The sequence below is a fragment of the Macaca nemestrina genome, chromosome 13, assembly GCF_043159975.1.
Source record: "Macaca nemestrina isolate mMacNem1 chromosome 13, mMacNem.hap1, whole genome shotgun sequence".
Lineage (NCBI taxonomy): Eukaryota > Metazoa > Chordata > Mammalia > Primates > Cercopithecidae > Macaca > Macaca nemestrina.
The window spans coordinates 27575886-27595064 of NC_092137.1; the positions used below are offsets into that span (position 1 = coordinate 27575886).

General features: G+C 42.1%; 2 protein-coding genes across 8 annotated transcripts in view; both read left to right on the forward strand.

The window, feature by feature from the left end:
• Positions 1–1239, forward strand: part of LOC105479909 (SPATA31 subfamily H member 1) — a 42793-nt gene extending 41554 nt beyond the window's left edge. The window contains exon 6 of the mRNA XM_071076428.1: positions 95–1239. Within this exon, the coding sequence (XP_070932529.1) occupies positions 95–1043 (949 nt within the window). The 3' untranslated portion in view covers positions 1044–1239. The remainder of the gene's footprint in view (positions 1–94) is intronic.
• Positions 1240–1513: 274 nt separating this feature from the next.
• Positions 1514–19179, forward strand: part of LOC105479742 (zinc finger protein 512) — a 38974-nt gene continuing 21308 nt past the window's right edge. For 4 of the 7 annotated variants that reach the window (XR_011611563.1, XM_011737922.2, XM_071076423.1 and 1 more), the window contains exons 1-7: positions 1520–1661; positions 2180–2238; positions 15380–15567; positions 16907–17002; positions 17294–17377; positions 18012–18136; positions 18683–18769. Coding sequence is in view for 6 of the 7 variants with exons in the window: in XM_011737922.2 (XP_011736224.1) it covers positions 1632–1661; positions 2180–2238; positions 15380–15567; positions 16907–17002; positions 17294–17377; positions 18012–18136; positions 18683–18769 (669 nt within the window). In the remaining variant the exon portion in view is untranslated. Of the gene's footprint in view, positions 1662–2179; positions 2239–15379; positions 15568–16906; positions 17003–17293; positions 17378–18011; positions 18137–18682; positions 18770–19179 lie in introns of all 7 variants that reach the window. The other 3 variants (XM_011737923.3, XM_011737924.2, XM_011737928.2) reach the window with 3 other exon arrangements.

Genomic DNA, 19179 nt, shown 5'->3' on the forward strand with positions numbered 1-19179 from the left:
ATCGCAGTCCCTCTGAGAGAAGACATCACAGTCCCTCTGAGAGAAGATATTGCAGTCCCTCTCAGAGGAGCCACAGCAGTCCCTCTGAGAGAAGACATCGCAGTCCCTCTGAGAGAAGACATCGCAGTCCCTCTGAGAGAAGACATCACAGTCCCTCTGAGAGAAGATATCGCAGTCCCTCTCAGAGGAGCCACAGCAGTCCCTCTGAGAGAAGACAACACAGTCCCTCTCAGAGAAGACATCGCAGTCCCTCTCAGAGGAGCCATCGCAGTCCCTCTCAGAGAAGATATCATAGTCCCTCAGAAAGAAGCCGTAGCAGTCCCTCTGAGAGAAGACATCGCAGTCCCTCTGAGAGAAGACATCGCAGTCCCTCTCAGAGGAGCCATCGCAGTCCCTCTCAGAGAAGACATCGCAGTCCCTCAGAGAGAAGCCATCGCAGTCCCTCTCAGAGAAGACATCGCAGTCCCTCTGAGAGAAGACATCACAGTCCCTTGGAGAGGAGCCGTCACAGTCTCTCTGAGAGGAGCCATCGCAGTCTCTCGGAGAGGAGCCATCGCAGTCCCTCTGAGAGGAGATCTCACAGGTCCTTTGAGAGGAGCCATCGTAGGATTTCTGAGAGAAGTCACAGTCCCTCAGAGAAGAGCCCCCTCAGTCCCTTGGAAAGAAGCCGTTGCAGTCCCTCTGAGAGGAGAGGACACAGTTCCTCTGGGAAAGCCTGTCACAGTCCCTCTGAGAGAAGCCATCACAGTCCCTCTGGGATGAGGCAAGGGAGGCCCTCTGAGAGGAGCCATCGCCGTTCCTGTGAGAGAACCCGTCACAGTCCCTCTGAGATGAGGCCAGGGAGGCCCTCTGGGAGGAACCATCGCAGTCCCTCTGAGAGGAGCCGACGCAGTCCCCTTAAAGAGGGACTCAAGTACAGTTCCCCTGGGGAGAGGCCCAGCCATAGTTTGTCTAGAGATTTCAAGAATCAGACAAGTCTCCTCGGCACCACACATAAAAATCCCAAAGCAGGACAAGTGTGGAGGCCTGAAGCTACTCGATGAGGCGGGGCCCGCCCCTATTATTCATTGTCCTAAGTCTTCATCGTGCTGCCCTTTCCAGGCTTCTTTCCTGCTCAGCCACTGCCTCCAATTCCTGCGCCCCCAGCGTGGAAAGGCTTCCATGTCTCTCTACCGGGGGGAGGCGTGTGAGAATGGGTCTGTAATTTCTCTAAGATCAATAAAGGGGCAGTACATGATCTCCCTGTGCATCTGGACTGAGACCACTGGGCGGGTGGGTGGGGAAGGCAGGCTGGAAGGACACGAGGAGTTGTGCAAAGGTTCGGAATGAGAGCCAGGGGTTTTGAGGCCCGGTCGAGGCTCCAAGCTCCGCCCCTTCGCTCCAGATCCCACCCATAAGTTCCCGGGTCCCGCGTCGCAATCCCAGTGGGGCGGGGTCTCAGAGGAATCGGAGGGTGACTCGTCACGTGACTCGCTCCGGCCGCAGCCCCCTCGGAAGCGCTAGGCGGAAGTAGAAGTTCAGAAGAGGGCTAGGCGGAGCCGAACCCACATCCGGGAGAGGCGAGGAGAGCGGAAGTGGCGTTGGTCTGGCCGGAGCCCTTGGGTGAAATTGTTAGGCGTGGAGAGGGAGTGATGTCTTCCAGACTCGGTGCTGTACCCGCCGTGAGTTTCTTGGTTTGACCGTTATGCTTTAGAGGTAGCGCTGTCGAGCCCGGAACACGCGGTCCCTCGCTTTTGTCCCATGCTCAGAGTTGGTTTTATCAGAGGCCATCGTAGGCCCCACCCTTCTAGATCAGATCACCTGTCCCCTTTTTCTTTACCTACGTTCTGCTGCCTGTACCCTACCTCCTTGAATTTAATTCCTCGCCACATTGCCATTAGTTTCTATTCCTTTTACATCCCCAATGTCTCTCATATCCGTTGTCTTTTCTTTTGGCCTCCCTTTTAGAGCCTGGGACAGGGCTTTGAGAATGGGGGAAGACGAAGGCTCTGGTATTGTTACCCGCCTTTGCACTGCTGGAAGATAGGACAGCATATTTTTCCTAAAAGGTGTTGCCTTCTTGTGTTTGAGGTGGTTGCCCCGGGAGAGCTTCATTTCTTCTGGGCATAGGGGAATTCGTCTTTTTGTGGTCGAGGTTCAGAGGTCCCTAGCACTCACTCGTGTGCTTGTGATTTGCTAGACTTCGGGACCCACAACCTTTAAGCAGCAGAGGAGCACGAGGATCGTGGGAGCTAAGAAGTAAGTGAGGTTTTCTAAGGTCCTTTTATGATTGTGTCGCCAGCGCTGTCCAGTAGAACTTCTTCCTGTGATGAAAATGTTCTGTATCTGCATTGTCCAGTATCATAGCCACTAACCCTGTGTGGATTTTGAGTAGTTGAAATGTGGCTAGTGCAAATGAGGGACTGAATTTTAAATTTTATTTGCTAAGTAAGTTAGGTTTCTAAGGTTCTTGTGTGATTTTGTGGCCAGCGCTGTCCAGTAGAACTTCTTGTGACGAAAATGTTCTGCATCTTCACTGTCTAGTATCATAACTACTAGCCCTGTACAGCTTTTGAGCGCTTGAAATGTGGCTAGTGCGACTGAGGGGTTGAATTTTAAATTTTATTTAATTTTAACTAACTTTAAATAGCCACCTGTAGCTAGTGGCTATCGGATTGGACAGTGTAGGTCTAAGTCTGGTGTGTGGGAGAAAAACCTAGCTTGCATAAAAAGAGTACCAATTATAATAAAAATGGAACCAGTGACTCAGTGGTAATTCCGTATATCTCCAGACATCAATTTCGTGCACATAAATACAGTGATGAACTTGGGATGGATGATTTAAAAAAATGGCCGTAAGAAATCCTTGTATTTTTAAACTACTTGGCTGTAAGACTGGTTTGTTATTTAGTACCCTGAAGGTGCTTAGTTTTTCCATGGTTAATACAAAAGAAAACATTCCTGTTAACTAGACATTAAATGGATTCATTCATTCAGGTGACATTTACTACATGTTTGCTGTGTGCCAGTTCTGTAGTAGGTTAGGTATACAGGCATGAAAAACAACTAGCAGTCTAGAAGGGGAGATAGGCAAGTAGATCAACGCAGTTCATTGTAATAAGTAAATATTTTTAAATGGGAATTTAATTTAGCCTTTGGGGAAAGGGAGTGATAGTTTGGAAGGGAAGGATTATCAGAGCAGGTCACTCCTAAGTAGAAACCTGAAAGTTGAATCATACAGTTAGTGAGAAGGAGAAAGGTTTTTCAGAACAGAGAACAGTATGTGAACGTGTGGAAAAAGTTAATGGGATAGTAAGTAGTTCTGTGTGGGATGGAGGATGAGGGATTGCAGGGAGAGCATTTAGAGAGGTTAGTAGGGGCTAGACCATGAAGGACCTGTTATGGCATACTAAAGTGTTTGGATTTTATCCTGGAAGAGATAATGAGGGAATGACATAGCCAGATAATTGGTCTTAGGCCACTCTGGCAGCATTATGAAGGATGGATTTGGAAGGGTACTAGGAAACTGGTTCAGAGGTTATTATGATAGCCTAACAGATTAATAAAGAACATGCAGCCTGTGGTGGGAACAATACATAGGGAATACATAGGGAACAACGTATAGGGAGCGTACAGGTTGTGATGATAAGTGAGTAAGAGAAGGAAGATAGGATGTCTATGGGTTTCTGGCTTTGGCCATCAGGTGAATTTTGGTGTAATTCACAGAACTAGGAATTTCTGAATGAGGAGCAACATTTGGAACAAAATCAAATAGGTTTGGACCTCAGATGAACGGCTGGTCTGAAATACAGAGTTGGGAATCATCAGCTGTAAAAAATAATTGGAAACATGATGTTTTCCTCCACAAGCTGAGAGTTTTAATGGGCTCTTCTAGTTAAAGTGGTTAGAGCGATGTTTCTCAGTATGAACCTTGGTCACCTAGAGATAATTGTTAAAAAATAAGATTATTAAGTCCCTATGCATTAACCAGATTTGGAATCATTGGGTTTAGGGCGTGGAAATCTTTATTTTTAACTAGCTTCCTAGGAGATTGTGGCATTTGAGAGTCAATGGTGAGAAGTGAGACCAGAGAAGAGTAGAGCATGGAGAACACCGGCTTTTAAAGACTGGGTAGAATTAAATAAGTTTACAAAGAATAACAAGATGAACTAAAGTACTCTTCTAATGAAATCTAAACATATGCATGTAGAAGAATGAGCTAGGGGCTTTTAAAATTTTTTGCTAGATCAGAAAGGAGTTGAAAATAGGCTAAACTTTTTATGTTTGTGATCAGAAGCTGAGAGTTGCCACACTGGTGACAACAAATTATAAAATAAATACAATTATGGTAGTCATTGTATCGCAACAAAACTTTTTCTTGTTATATGTATGGAAAGGGAAGTTTGAGCTTAATCTGGTTTTTTACAAATAATCAAATGTCCTGGGGTTGATGGGTAGATACTGTAAAATACTTGAAAATTGTTTTTGTTGAGTCCTTTAAAAATAAAACACGAGACCTGGAGGAGGGATTCCCTAACCACGTTGACTTAATCTCCAAGAGTCAATTATGATGATCATATGAACTATTGCCTTTTCAGTATGCTTTTGCTTATTTATAAGAAGGTATATGGGTACTGTATTTCTGAGTCCTACACTGATAGTAAGAAATTCCTACATGGAGAGTTTCCTAAGAGTTGTTATATGGGACTTGGCTCTTAATGGTCCGTTGGTACCATCAGGTCTTTTTGTTGTTGTTGTTGGAGATGAAGTCTTGCTCTCCTAGGCTGGAGTGCAGTGGCATGATCTCGGCTCACCACAACCTCCGCCTCCCGGGTTCAAGCAATTCTCCTGCCTTGGCCTCCCGAGTAGCTGGGATTACAGGCACACACCACCGTGCCCAGCTAAGTTTTTGTATTTTAGTAGAGACGGGTTTCACCGTGTTGCCCAGGCTGGTCTTGAACTCCTGAGCTCAGGCAGTTCGCCCACCTTGGCCTCCCAAAGTGCTAGGATTGCAGGCATGAACCACTGCGCCTGCCCCATCAAGTCTTTCTAGCATTGTTTGGGATAGTAGGTTTTGGCCTTAGAGGGCTGCCAATCCATTAAAATTTAAAAATATCTTTATTGAGGTGTAATTAGAGTACAATAGACTGCACATATTTAAAGCGTACACCATGGTCAGCTTTGACCTATGTCTGTACCCATGAAACCATTGCCACAATCAAGATAATAAACGTTTTCATCTCTCTCAAAAGTTTGTTCATGTCTTTTTGCCATTCTTCCTCCACTCCTGTCCACAGGCACCACTGTACAGTGGTTTGCATATTCTAGAATTTTATATAAGTGAAGTCACACAGTATGTTCTCACTTTTTTCATGATTTCTTTCACTCAGAATAATGATTTTAAGATGAAAAATAGTTTTTATTGCTGAGTAGAATTCCATTATGGATACCATAATTTGTTTAGCCATCTACCTTGATGGACATTTGAGTTATTTTCAGTTTTAGGGAGTCAAACAATAAGGCTGCTGTGAACATTCATGTACAAGTCTTGTGTGGACAAATGCTTTCATTTCTTTGGATAAATATCTAAGGTAGTATTTACCATCATAGGTTAGTTGATTCATATGGCAGGAGTATGTTTAGCTTTTTAAGAAACTACCTGCTTTCCAAAGTGGTATTATTTTGCATTCCTACCAGCAATGTGTGAGAGTCAGTCTTTTCAATTTTAGCTAATTTAATGGGTGTATAGTGGTGTCTCACTGTGGGTTTAATTCGTGGGTTTTTGTGTTTTGTTTTTGTTTTTTTTTTCAAACAGGGTCTCCCTCTGTCACCCAGCCTGGAGTGCAGTGGCCCGATCTCGGCTCACTGAAGCCTTTGCCTCCTGGGTTCAATTGATTCTCCTGACTTAGCTTCCTGAGTAGCTTGGGATTACAGGTGTTCACTACCGTGCCTGACTAATTTTGGTATTTTTAGTAGAGATGAGATTTCACCATGTTGGCCGGGCTGGTCTGGAACTCCTGACCTCAAGTGCTCTGCCCGCCTTGGCCTGCCAAAGTGCTGGGGTTACAGGGTTGAGCCACCGCACCTGGCCTAATTTGTGGTTTTTAATTCATCATATATGAATAATAATGTTGAGCATCTGTTCGTATTCTTTTAAAAAAAGGTTTTTTTGCATCTGTTCATATTCTTTTTTATTTTTTATTTTTTTGAGACAGAGTTTCGCTCTTGTTGCCCAGGCTGGAGTGCAATGGTACGATCTTGGCTCACCGCAACCTCCGCCTCTCCGGTTCAAGCGATTCTTCTGCCTCAGCCTCCTGAGTAGCTGGGATTACAGGCATGCACCATCACACCCGGCTAATTTTGTGTTTTTAGTAGAGACAGGGTTTCTCCATGTTGGTCAGGCTGGTCTTGAACTCCCGACCTCAGGTGATCTGCCCACCTTTGCCTCCCAAAGTGGTGGGGTTAACGATGTGAGCCACCGTGCCCGGCCTTCATCTGTTCGTGTTCTTATTGGCCATTTGTGTATCTTTTGTAAAGTGTCAGTTTACATTTTTGTCCCTTAAAAAAAGTGGTTTATCTTACTGGATTGTGGTATTTAAAAAAAATCTGTCCTGAATACAACTCCTTTGTCTATTATATTTCCTTACAGTCTGGTTTGTTTTTCATTTTCTTAATGATGTCTTTTGAAGAGCAAAAGGTTTAAGTTTATCATTTTTTCTTACGTTTCATGCTTTTCTGTATCCTATTTAAGAAACCTTTGCCTCCCTGGAGGTTGTAGCGAGTCGAGGTGGTGCCACTGCACTCCAGCCTGGGCAACAGAGCGAGATTCCGTCTTAAGAAATGATAGTAATTAAAAAGGAACTTTTGCCTCCCTAATTGCAAAGATTTTCTCTGGTCTTTTCTTCTAGAAGTTTTATAGGTTTTATATTTAGGTCTGTGACTCATTTAGAGTTAATTTCTGTGAATGTTATATGGTAAGGGTCAGTGTTGGCTTTTTTTTCTATTTGTATACCCAGTTGTTGGAAAGAGTTTTCTTTCTCTACTGAATTGCCTTGGCACCTTTATCAAACTTCACTTGGACATGTATATGTGTAGGTCTGTTTCTGGACTCTCCTTATTCTGTTCTGTTGGTGTTTATTTAGACTCTTGAAATCAGTAAGTCCTCTAACTTTAGTGTTCTTTTTCAAAATTGTTTTGGTTATTCTCAGTTCTTTGCGTTTTTATAAAAAGTATAGAATTGGGTTGCCAATATCTATTGAAAGAAGCTTGCTGAGTATTGATTGGTATTATATTGAATCTATAGATTCCTTTGGGGAAAATTGCTATTTTAACAATATTGAGTTTTCTGATTTATGAACATGCTATATTTTCCCCTTTATTTAAGTCTTCTTAATTACTCTCAGCAATGTGTTGTAGTTTCATTGTAAAAGTCTTGAACATCTTTTGTTAGGTTTGTTCCCAGGTATATTATCTTATTCTGATGTAATTGTAAATGGTATTATTTTTATAATGTCATTTTCTAGTTGATTGTTGCTAGTGTATAAGTACTCAGTTGACTTTGTATGCTATCCTTGTATCCTGACACTTTATAAATTAATTTATTAGTTCTAGTAATTGTTTTGTAGATTCCTTGGGATTTATTTTGTAAGCAATCATATAATCTGCAAGTAGGGACAGTTTTGCTTTTTTCCTTTTGATCTTGTTTTAAACTATTGCAATGGCATTCAGCAGTGAAACTACGTGGGCCTGGAGTTTTCACTTTGGGAAGGATTTCATAAATTCAGTTTATTTAATAGATACAGGGCTACTTAGATTTCCAGTTTCTTCTTGTGTCAGTTTTGGTAAGTAGTATTTTTAAAGAAATTTGTTCATTGTAATTTTTCCATAGATTAGCATGAAGTTATTCAAAGTATATTATTACTTAATGTCTACATAATCTGCGATAACCCCTCTTTCATTTCTGACACTGGTTATTTGTAGTATCTTTTTTTGTTGATCAGTCTAGCTACAGGGTTGTCAATTTTGTGATCATTTCAAAGAACCACATTTCCCCTGTTGTCTGTTTTCTAGTTCATGGGTTTCTTTTCTTACCTTTTCTTTGGTTTACTTTGCTTTTCCTTTTAAGGTATCTTAAGGTGAAATCTTAAGTCATTGATTTTAGATCTTTTCTAGAATAAGCATTTAGAGCTTTAAGTTTCTTTCTAAGTATTGTTTTAGTTGCATCCTACAAATGTTGATATGCATATTTTTGTTGTTTTTCCAGTGTAAAATATTTTCAAATTTCATTTGTGATTTCATTTTGGACCTATGAATTATTTAGAAGTAGATCATTTAATTTGCAGATATTTGGATTTTTTGTGTTTTTTGTTTTTAGATATCTTCCTATTATTGATTCCTAAGTTGATACCAATGTGGTCAGAGAATACACTGTGTAATTCTCATCCTTTTAATAAAAGTTAAAGTTGATGGCCCAGCGTAAGATCTAGCTTAATGAATGCACAATGTGCACTTGAAAAGAATATATATCCTGCAGTTGTTAGATGTAGTCTTGTGTAAATGTTAACTAGAGCAAGGTGGCTAATAGTGCAGTTCAGATAATTTTCATCTTTCACTGAATTTTTGTCTAGTATCAATTGCTGAAAGGGGGAGGTCTTAAATTTTCTGCTAGGATTGTGGAATTGTCTATTTTTCCCTGTAATTCTGTCAGTTTTCGCTTTGTGTACTTTGAGGCTCTATTATTAGGCACATACGGTGGGTAATTATGTCTTCCCAATGATTTGACACTTTTGTCATTATGAAGTGTCTCTTTTTATCTCTGGCAGTACTCTTTGTCTTGAAGTCTGTTTTATCTGATATTAAAATAGTCATTCCAGCCTTATGTTTGCTGATTGTATGATACAATTTTTTTCATCCGTTTACTTTCAATCTATAGATGTCTTTATATTTTAGAGTGTGCTTCTTGTAGGTAGCATGTAGTAGGGTATCACTTTTTAATTTACTCTGTCAATTGCTGACTTTTAACTGGAGTGTTTAGACTGTAAACATTTAAATTAATTATTGATATGGTTGGATAGTCTACCCTTTTATTTTTTGTTCTCTGTTTATCTCTTGTTTTTTGTTCCTGAGTTTCTTCTTTTGGATTATTTGAATGCTGCGTGTCTGCCCCTCCTCTTGTATTTTTAAGAGACAGTGTCTTGCTCTGTTGCCCAGGCTGGAGTTGGTGGCACATTCATTGCTTACTGGGCTCAAGTGATCCTCCCACCTCAGCCTCCCAAGTAGCTGACATTACAGAGGTGTGAGCCATCTACCCCAGCCTGTTTACCATTTCCTTTTTTTTTTTTTTTTTTTTTTGTTGAGACAGAGTCTCGCTTTGTCGCCCAGACTGGAGTGCAGTGGCCGGATCTCAGCTCACTGCAAGCTCCGCCTCCCAGGTTCACGCCATTCTCCTGCCTCAGCCTCCCGAGTAGCTGGGACTACAGACGCCCGCCACCTCGCCTGGCTAGGTTTTTGTATTTTTTAGTAGAGACGGGGTTTCACCGTGTTAGCCAGGATGGTCTAGATCTCCTGACCTTGTGATCTGCCCGTCTCGGCCTCCCAAAGTGCTGGGATTACAGGCTTGAGCCACCGTGCCCAGCCTGTTTACCATTTCTATTACTCTTTCTTCATTCTTAAAAATCCAATTTTCTCTCTCTCATTATTTTTCTTCAGCTGGAATCATTTGTTTTAGCATTTCTTATGGAGCAGGCCTGCTTACAACAAATTCTCTTAGTTTTATTTCTGAGGACATTTTCACTGAATATAGAATTCTGAATTCACAAATTTTTTCTCTCAAGATTTTAAAGATGTTTCTTTTTCCTTTTCTTTTTTCTTTTTGGAGACAGGGTCTCACTCTGTTGCCACGGCTGAAGTGCAGTGGCGCAGTGATAGCTCACTGAAGCCTCAAATTCCTCAGCTCAAGGGATCCTCCCACTTTAGCCTCCTGAGTAGCTGGGACTATAGATGCATGGCACCACACCTGGATAATTGCTTTAAATTTTGTTTATTTTTATTTTTTTGTGGGTACATAGTAAGGATATATATTTATGTGGTACATGAGATATTTTGATACGGGCATACAATGTGAAATCACATCATGGGGAATGGGATATCCATCCCCTCAAGCATTTATCCTTTGTGTTATAGACAGTCCAGTTACACTCTTTTACTTATTTTAAAATGTACAATTAAGTTCTTAAAATTATTATTATTTTTTGAGACGGAGTCTCACTCTGTCACCAGGCTGGAGCACAGTGGCGTATCTCGGCTCACTGCAACCTCTGCCTCCCAGGTGCAAGCGTTTCTCCTGTCCCAGCCTTCCAAGTAGCTGGGACTACAGGCACACGCCACCATGCCCAGCTAATTTTTGTATTTTTAGTAGAGACAGGGTTTCACTATGTTGGCCAGGATGGTCTTGATCTCTTGACCTTGTGATCCGCCTGCCTCGGCCTCCCAAAGTTCTGGGATTACAGGCATGAGCCACCACGTCCAGCCTTAAAATTATTTTTTGTAGAGACAAGGTCTTGCTATGTTGCCTAAGCTGGTCTTGAACTCGTGGGCTCAAACAGTCTCCCTGCCTTGGCCTCCCAAAGTGCTGGGATTACAAGTGTGAGCCATTACACTGGTCCGATTTTAAAGATACTCTACTGTCTTCTGGCATTCTTGGTTTCTGTTGAGAAACCCATGGTCATTTAAATCATTTCCTGTAATGTAGTATGTCACTTTTCTGAAGCTTTCTAGTTTAAAACAAAATCTTTGGCTTTGAATAGTTTCTTATTTATTTAAAAAAGTTATTTTGAGACAGGATCTAACTCCTGTTGCCCAGGCTGGAGTGCAGTGGTGCAACCTCTGCTCACTGCAGCCTCATCCTCCTAGGCTCAGGTGATTCTCCTACCTCAGCCTGCTGAGTAGCTGGGACTATAGGTGCCCGCCACCACAACTGGCTAATTTTTTGTATTTTTAATAGAGATAGGGTTTTGCCATGTTGCCCAGGCTGGTCTTGAATTCCTGGGCTCAAGGGATCTGCCTGCGTCAGCCTCCTAAAGTGCTGGGATTACAGGCTTGAGCCATTGCACCCAGCTTAGTTTTTTTATTTTTATTTTTAATTTTTTTGTTTTTTTGAGATGGAGTCTCGCTCTGTCACCCAGGGCGGCTGGAGTGCAGTGGCATCATCTCGGCTCACTGCATCCTCTGCTTCCCAGGTTCAAGTGATTCTCCTGTCTCAGCCTCCCAAGTAGCTGGGACTACAGGCACCCACCACCATACCCAGCTAATTTTTGTATTTTAGTAGAGGTGGGGTTTCACCACGTTGGCCAGGCTGGTCTCCAACTCCTGACCTCGAGTGATCTGCCTGCCTTGGCCTCCCAAAGTGCTGGGATTACAGGTGTGAGCCACAACACCTGGCCTAGTTTATTTTTTACTGAAGTAAAGTATACTTATATAATTTATCATGTTTACCTTTTTTTTTTTTTTGAAACAGAGTTTCGCTTGTTGCCCAGGCTGGAGTACAAATGGCACGATCTTGGCTCACCACAACCTCCGCCTCCCAGGTTCAAGTGTTTCTTCTGCCTCAGCCTACCTAGTAGCTGGGATTACAGCATGTGCCACCATGCCCAGCTAATTTTGTATTTTTAGTAGAGATGGGGTTTCTCCATGTTGGTCAAGCTGGTCTTGAACTCCCGACCTCAGGTGATCCACCTGCCTCGGCCTCCCAAAGTGCTGGGATTATAGGCGTGAGCCACCACGCCCAGCCAATATATTTATATTCTTTTTCTTTTTTTCCTCTTTTCACTCCCCCATCTCTCCTCTCCCCTTCCTGGCTGAATAGTTTCATTAAGATGTGTCTTGGTTGGGTACCGTGGCTCATGCCTGTAATCCCAGCACTTTGGGAGGCTGAGGTAGGAAGATTGCTTGAGCCCAGGAGTTTAAGACCAGCCTGGACAACAAAGTGAGACCCCGTCTCTACACACACACGAAAAAGAGTGAGCTGGGTACCGTGGCACACACTTGTGGTCTCAGCTACTCAGGAGGCTGAGGTTGGAGGATTGTTTAAGCCTGGGAGGTGGAGGCTGTGCTTGAGCCACTACACTTCAGCCTGAGTGACAGAGTGAGACCCTGTCTCAAAAAAAAAAAAAAAGAAAAAAAGTGCTTTGGATCAACCTGGGCAACATAACAAGACCCTGTCTCTATGAAAAAACACAGAATTTAGTGGATATGATGGTGTGCACCTGTGGTCCCAGCTACTCAGGTATGGTGAAGTGGGAGGATCACTTGAGCCAGAGAGGTCCAAGCTGCAGTGATCCATGTGCCACTGCACTCTGGCCTGTAGAACAGAATGAGACTGTGTTTCAAAACAAAACAAAAAGATATGTCTTAGTATGTTTTTCTCTGAGTTATCCTATTTGGTGTTTGTTGAGCTCCTTGAATCTGTAAATTTATATCTGACCAAATGTGGGGGATTTTCCACCGTTTTTTTTTTTTCAAATGTATTTTTCTGCCTTCGTATCTTTTGCCTCTCCTCTGGGATTACAACTACACTTAAGTTAAAACTTTTGGTATTAGGGTTCTGTGGACTGTTTTTCAATCTTTTTTTCTCTTTGTTCTTCAGACTTTTTTTTTTTTAATTATTATTTTTTATTTTTTTGAAACGGAGTCTCGCACTATCACCCAGGCTGGAGTGCAGTGGCGCGATCTCTGCTCACTGCAACCTCCACCTCCTAGGTTCAAGCCATTCTCCTGCCTCCTGAGTAGCTGAGGTTACAGGCACCTGCCACCAGGCCCAGCTAATTTTTTTGTATTTTTAGTAGAGACAGGGTTTCACTAGGTTGGTCAGGCTGGTCTCGAACTCCTGACCTTGTGATCTGCCTGCATCAGCCTCCCAAAGTGTTGGGATTACAGGCGGGAGCCACCGTACCTGGTGGAGACTGGGTCATTTCTATTGAACAGTCTTCAAGTCCACGGACTCTTTCCTCTGTCATCTCCATTCTATTACTGAACCTATCTGATGAGTTTGTATTTCAGATACTGTATTTTTCAGTTCTAAGACTTCATTTGGTTCTTTTTTACGGTTTCTTTTTCTGCTGATGATTCCTACCTTTTCCTTCATTTCTTGTGTGTTTTCTTTATAAGAAAGTATTTCTTTTTTATTGAAAGTATTTGATAGTCCCAACATCTGGATCACCTTGGGGTTGGCAGGGTTTGGTCATCTGTTCCTTTGAAAATTGCTTACATTTTCCTGGTTCTTTGTGTGTTGCATAATTTTGGAATTTATCCTCATCATTGTGAATACTTCTTGTGTAGATTTTGGGTCCTATTATAATTCTTCTGGGGAATGTTGCTATTTCTGTTTTTAGCAGGCAACCCTGCTTCAGATTCAGGCCAGAACTTCTGTCTTGCTTTTGGAGGCATTGGTTAAAATCTCAGTTCTGTTCTTTATGTCTTTGCTATGATGATTTGGGCTGTCCCAAACGTGAATAGCTCAGGGGCTGGTCTGAGACTTCTGCAGGTGTTTCCAATCTTGTTTCAGTTCTCCAGGCTTTTGCTGCTTTGGTTTGGGTCACATTAGAGTTCAAATCTTATTTTGGTTTTCAAAGTCTTTGCTAGGCTGGTACGTATGGATATATGCCACACATTCATGGCTAAGGTTAAGTTGTGACTTGTGTGGGTTTATACACTCAATTAAGGGATTCTCTTTTTTGCCTGTTTTCTCTCCAGCATTCCCCCCACCCCCAGACCCCCAATTCTGGTCCGCAGGGACCTTTTTTCCTGATTTACCTGGTCAGAAAGAAGGGAGTTTCTAGAATTAAAGCTGCCCATGCTGCTCTGAAAGTGGGGTTCATCCTCATTGCAAATTCATACTTAAGGGAAAAGGACAGAACTGGAAAACTCACCCCATTTGGGTCACTTCTCCCAACTTTGACTCCCCTGCGCAATTTACTTGTTTTTGTTTGCTTTACAGAGTCCAGTGAGCAGGAGGGGTGGGCCTTAGTGGGCTTAGCTGCCCTTCCAGAGCCAGGACTTCTGTGTATTAAATTTGTGTTATTGGACCTCATGTGTGGAGAGCCGAAACTCATTCTTCCCTGTCTGTAACATACTGACATAACCAGTCTCTGTTGTGTTTATTCATCCCCATTTCCATCCCCTCCCTTCTAGAGGAAACTGTATAAACAAGTGTGATGTTTGCCCTTAAATATTTATGACTCCTTTAAAAATAAGCTTTAAAATAAGCTACTTTATGTGTGGATTTGTTTTTAGCTTGCTGAACTGACATTGTGCTAGAGATACTGTTTTGTTTCTTTTTTCATTCAACAGTATCTTTTTTAGTTATGTTCATGTCTCTATGTGTAGAATTGCTTTGTTGCTTCTAACAGCAACATAGTATTCCGTAGTAGGCATCTATCACATTTTACAAGGATGGCCACTGTGTTACTTCCAACTCCCTGCTGTCACAAACAAACCTCTCTATGTGTAATTCTTATTAGCTCTACATCTAAAGTGTTATCTTGAATCTGCCAATTCAAGGTAACTTTTTTCCTTTTGTTTACTCTTTCTCCCATGGTCTGTCTCCATAGAGCAGCCAGAAGGATCTTTCTGAACCGTAAATCTAAAGTAGGCCTCACAGGTATTTAGCTGGAAAAGGGAGGTTCTAGGAGTCCATAGACGACTCTTGGAGAACTGCTGCTCTACTGCATCTTGAGCCACCTAGAAGAGTGTCTGATGCTTTGTAGTTAGAGAGTAATGTTTTTTAACTGTCATACTGACTGGTCTTAGATTTTGGAATTTGGATTCAGCTGTATACCAAAAATCTCTGGCCAGATTAATTCATGCAAGATAGCATCCATCCTTTAGCTGTGGAAGCTAAGTATCATGTTGCCTAAATAAGATAGGGCATCAGGTTTTAGGGAGAATGCTGAGGGAGAAGGAAGATGGGTCAGATTAGGGCCTACAGACTATTCTTTTTCCTTAGAAATACCCTTTAGTTACCATCCCTCTGTCAGAGAAAGAGAGAGGCTGGGACATACCAGGTTACAAATCCAGGGAGTCTTCCGAAGGGTCACAGAACACTTTATTGCTTCACCTACTTTCTTTTCTTAGATAAATCTAGGAAGGATGTCTAGTTGGGCTGCAAAGTGATCATTTGTATGTACTGCTTACTCTTTCTGATTACAATGAAGTGTGATAATAATTGTACATGTTGTGTTAGATCAACTATTGTTATTGTTAGGTGATTACAACTTACATTGTGTTTTTATAGCAGGCTTCTTAGTTTTCTGCACAGGTAACCAACTTGGTTATAATATAAAAGAATGTATAGAAATTTTGCTCCAGACCTTCCTTTGTGGTATATATTTTTATGTTGTATTAGTAGCAGGACCCAGTGCTCCATAAAGGATAATAGTTTCCAGTACACTATCCCTCATGATGACTCTTTAAGTGGTTCATCGTCTGCCTCTTCGTGTGAACCAGTGAGTGATTTTCCAGCATCTTTCCGAAAATCTACCTACTGGATGAAGATGAGAAGGATCAAGCCAGCTGCTACTTCTCATGTCGAAGGTATCAATATCAGTGTTTTAATCTGAAGACAGGTCACTTCCTAAAGTTATAGTTTGAGATTATTGTAAATACCTCTTAAGAGTATTAAATGCCGGCCGGGTGTGGTGGCTTATGCCTGTAATCCCAGTACTTTAGGAGGCTGAGTTAGGCGGATCATGAGGTCAGGAGATCGAGACCATCCTGGCTAACATGGTGAAACCCCATATCTACTAAAAATACAAAAAATTAGCCGGGCTGGGTGGCGGGCGCCTGTAGTCCCAGCTACTTGGGAGGCTGAGGCAGGAGAATGGGGTAAACCCGGGAGGCGGAGCTTGCAGTGAGCCAAGATTGCACCACTCCACTCCAGCCTGGGCGACAGAGCAAGGCTCCGTCTCAAAAAAAAAAAAAAAAAAGAGTATTAAATGCCACATATTTGTTTCTCATTCGTGATTTAAAAAAATTTAAGGTGTTAGGCTATTGCATCCTGTCCCATTAGCTTCATGAACTGCTATGTGAAATTCTGCTAATCTTACTTCTCTAGGTTATACTTAGCATTTGATTTTCTTCTTTGTAGGATTTGAACTTTCTCTTCTTCTTCTCCTTCTCCTTCTTCTTCTTCTTTTTTTTCTTTTTCTTTTTTTTTTCTTTGGGACGGAGTTTCACTCTTGTTGCCCAGGCTAGAGTGAAGTGACTCAATCTCAGCTCACCGCACCCTCCGCCTCCTGGGTTCAAGCAATTCTCCTGCCTCAGCCTCCTGAGTAGCTGGAATTACAGGCATGTGCCACCACACGCCTGGCTAATTTTGTATTTTTAGTAGAGATGGGTTTCTCCATGTTCATCAGGCCAGTCTTAAACTCGCAACCTCAGGTAATCCTCCCACTTCGGCCCCCCAGAGTGCTGGGATTACAGACGTGAGCCACGGCGCCCGGCCCCCCTTTTCTTCTAGTTTGATCCTCTGTTGATGATTTAGGGGCTGGTGTAAGGGTTATTCAGGGGAGAATATTCTAGATGGTCACACTCTCAAGAGTCCTTGGTAGCTAGTCCTATCTTGAGCAGTTGTTATCCTCTTGTTAGCCTCAAATCAAGATTAAGCAAAACACATTGCTTGAATGCCCGTATTATTCATAAGGAACAATGGATGATTTGGGATAGATAACAATATAAAAAGAAAGAGGGAGTGGGTCAGTTAATGAGAAGTTACACCAACTTCCCTAAAAACGTTATAGACATTTCTCTGAGGCCTGTGTTCACTGACGATCTTTCCCTCTGATGGTCTTGTGAGTGATGTTCTGAACACAGGTCTAGATGTTCATTTACAAAATGTGCTGAGTTTTTGTTTTGTTTTTGTATGGTACTTCAGGGTCAGGTGGAGTATCAGCCAAGGGAAAAAGGAAACCCAGGCAGGAAGAAGATGAAGACTATCGAGAATTTCCTCAGAAGAAGCATAAGCTTTATGGTAAGGCAGTAACTTTTCTACTTCTTTTTCCCTGGGTGACTGAGCTTTATTCTTTGAGGATAAAGGAAAGAGAAGCCTTAGTTTGAGCCCTTCAGTGACCTCTGAGCCCTTTGAATTGTTTGGGAGGGAATGGCCTCCATCCTGCCTCGTTATACCCTTTCATTCTGTCATGACTTAGGCAGTCAGTCGGTTGAGGGACTGGGAAATAGGGTGTTGAAGAGAAGGAGAGGGAAGAGATTTTGGTATTAGCAAGGGTGATGTGCTGGGCTTCAAGTTTCTGTCTTGTGTCAGGGAGGAAGCAACGGCCTAAAACTCAGCCCAATCCTAAATCCCAGGCCCGTCGTATTCGGAAGGAACCACCAGTTTATGCAGCAGGTATGTTTTCTTTTGGAAGTTTTGTGGGATGTAGTTCTCACATTCTGATTTGTTGTTGGTGTTGTCTGTGAAGGAATGAGGTGCTAAAGCATTTCTTTAAGGAGGCAGTTACTAAGGGCCCGAGTTTGGAGTCAGACAGACTTTTGCTCAAGTTTTGGCTCTTCATTAACTTTGTGACCTGCCTTAATTTGTTTAACTTCCTCTTGCCTCAGTTTCCCTATGAATAGGGGTAATAAAGGCAGTCAGAATTGTTGTGAAAATTAAATGGATAAAAACGTTTAGCATAGTCTCAGGCACACAAGAAACACTCAGCAGACAGGCTGTGACATTTCGCAGTATCCTATTGTTATATCCTGTGGTGAAAAATGTTGCTGCCTAATTCTTGAAGCCACTGAGCTTTGGAGTGGTTCTCAGGTGGTTTTTATCATGGTGAAATGAGTAGGAGTTTTCAGAAACTATTCACTGTCTAAAAAAATACTACTTTTAGAAGTTATACCCAACAAGAGTCTCTTCATTATAGTCTGCCAGGAAAAGGAAAAACCATTTTATAATACTTTTCCTAAATCGTGGGATTATGCTTTTTGTTTCTGGAGAATACTGCAGATTACAAAGTGTTTCTTTCTCTCCTTTGTAGGCAGTTTGGAGGAGCAATGGTACTTAGAAATCGTTGATAAAGGCAGTGTCTCCTGCCCTACCTGCCAGGCAGTGGGGAGGAAGACCATAGAGGGTTTAAAGAAACACATGGAAAACTGCAAGCAGGTTAGATATTTTGGCGTTTCATAACTGTTACGATATTTTTACCCAAACTTTAGACCTCTTTTGCTGTGTTGGATATGCTGGTTATAATGGATGAAAAGCAGCATTGTATAATAAAGGAAACATAGGCTTTGGATCTGACAGAGTTAGGTTTGAATCTTCTCTTAGCCACATACTAGTGTGACATTTAGCTTTTTATATGTAGACTTCAGTTTCATTTGTAAAATAGAGAAAAAATAATAAATACAAAGTAACAAAAACCTTATGTAGTCCATGAGAGGATAAGAAAGAAGTAACACAGGGCTAAGTGCCTAGCCCATTACTTGGCAAATATTGGCATTCAGTTAATGGTAATTCTTATTATTTTATAAGTGAATTGCCTGTATTTTGCCCTTGAAGATATGACACTGAGTTTCTGGGATTTTGAGATACAGTGACTATTGAGTTTGAGAAATAAAGGAGACATAGATGAAAGCATTTTAGTAGGACTTTGTGACATTCTGTTTCTCTGTGGAACAACCTAGCACTGAGCAGTATTTTTCCTTCTAGGAAATGTTTACTTGTCATCATTGTGGGAAACAACTTCGTTCACTGGCAGGGATGAAGTATCATGTCATGGCAAATCATAATAGTCTGGTAAGAGTGTCTTCTGTCTTTTGTGAGTGTTTGAATGTCTTTTTTTTTTTTTTTTGAGATGGAGTCTCACTCTGTCGCCCAGACTGGAGTGCAGTGGCACGATCTTGGCTTACTGCAACCTCCACCTCCTGGGTTCAAACTATTGTCCTGCCTCAGCCTCCCAAGTAGCTGGGATTACAGGCATGCGCCACCACACTCGGCTGATTTTGTATTTTTAGTAGAGATGGGGGTTTCTCCATATTGGTCAGGCTGGTCTTGACCTCCCGACCTCAGGTGATCTGCCTGCCTTGGCCTCCCAAAGTGCTGGGATTACAGGTGTGAGCTACCACGCCCAGCAATTTTTTGTATTTTTAGTAGAGACTGAGTTTCACCACGTTGGCCAGGCTGGTCTCGAACTCCTGACCTCAGGT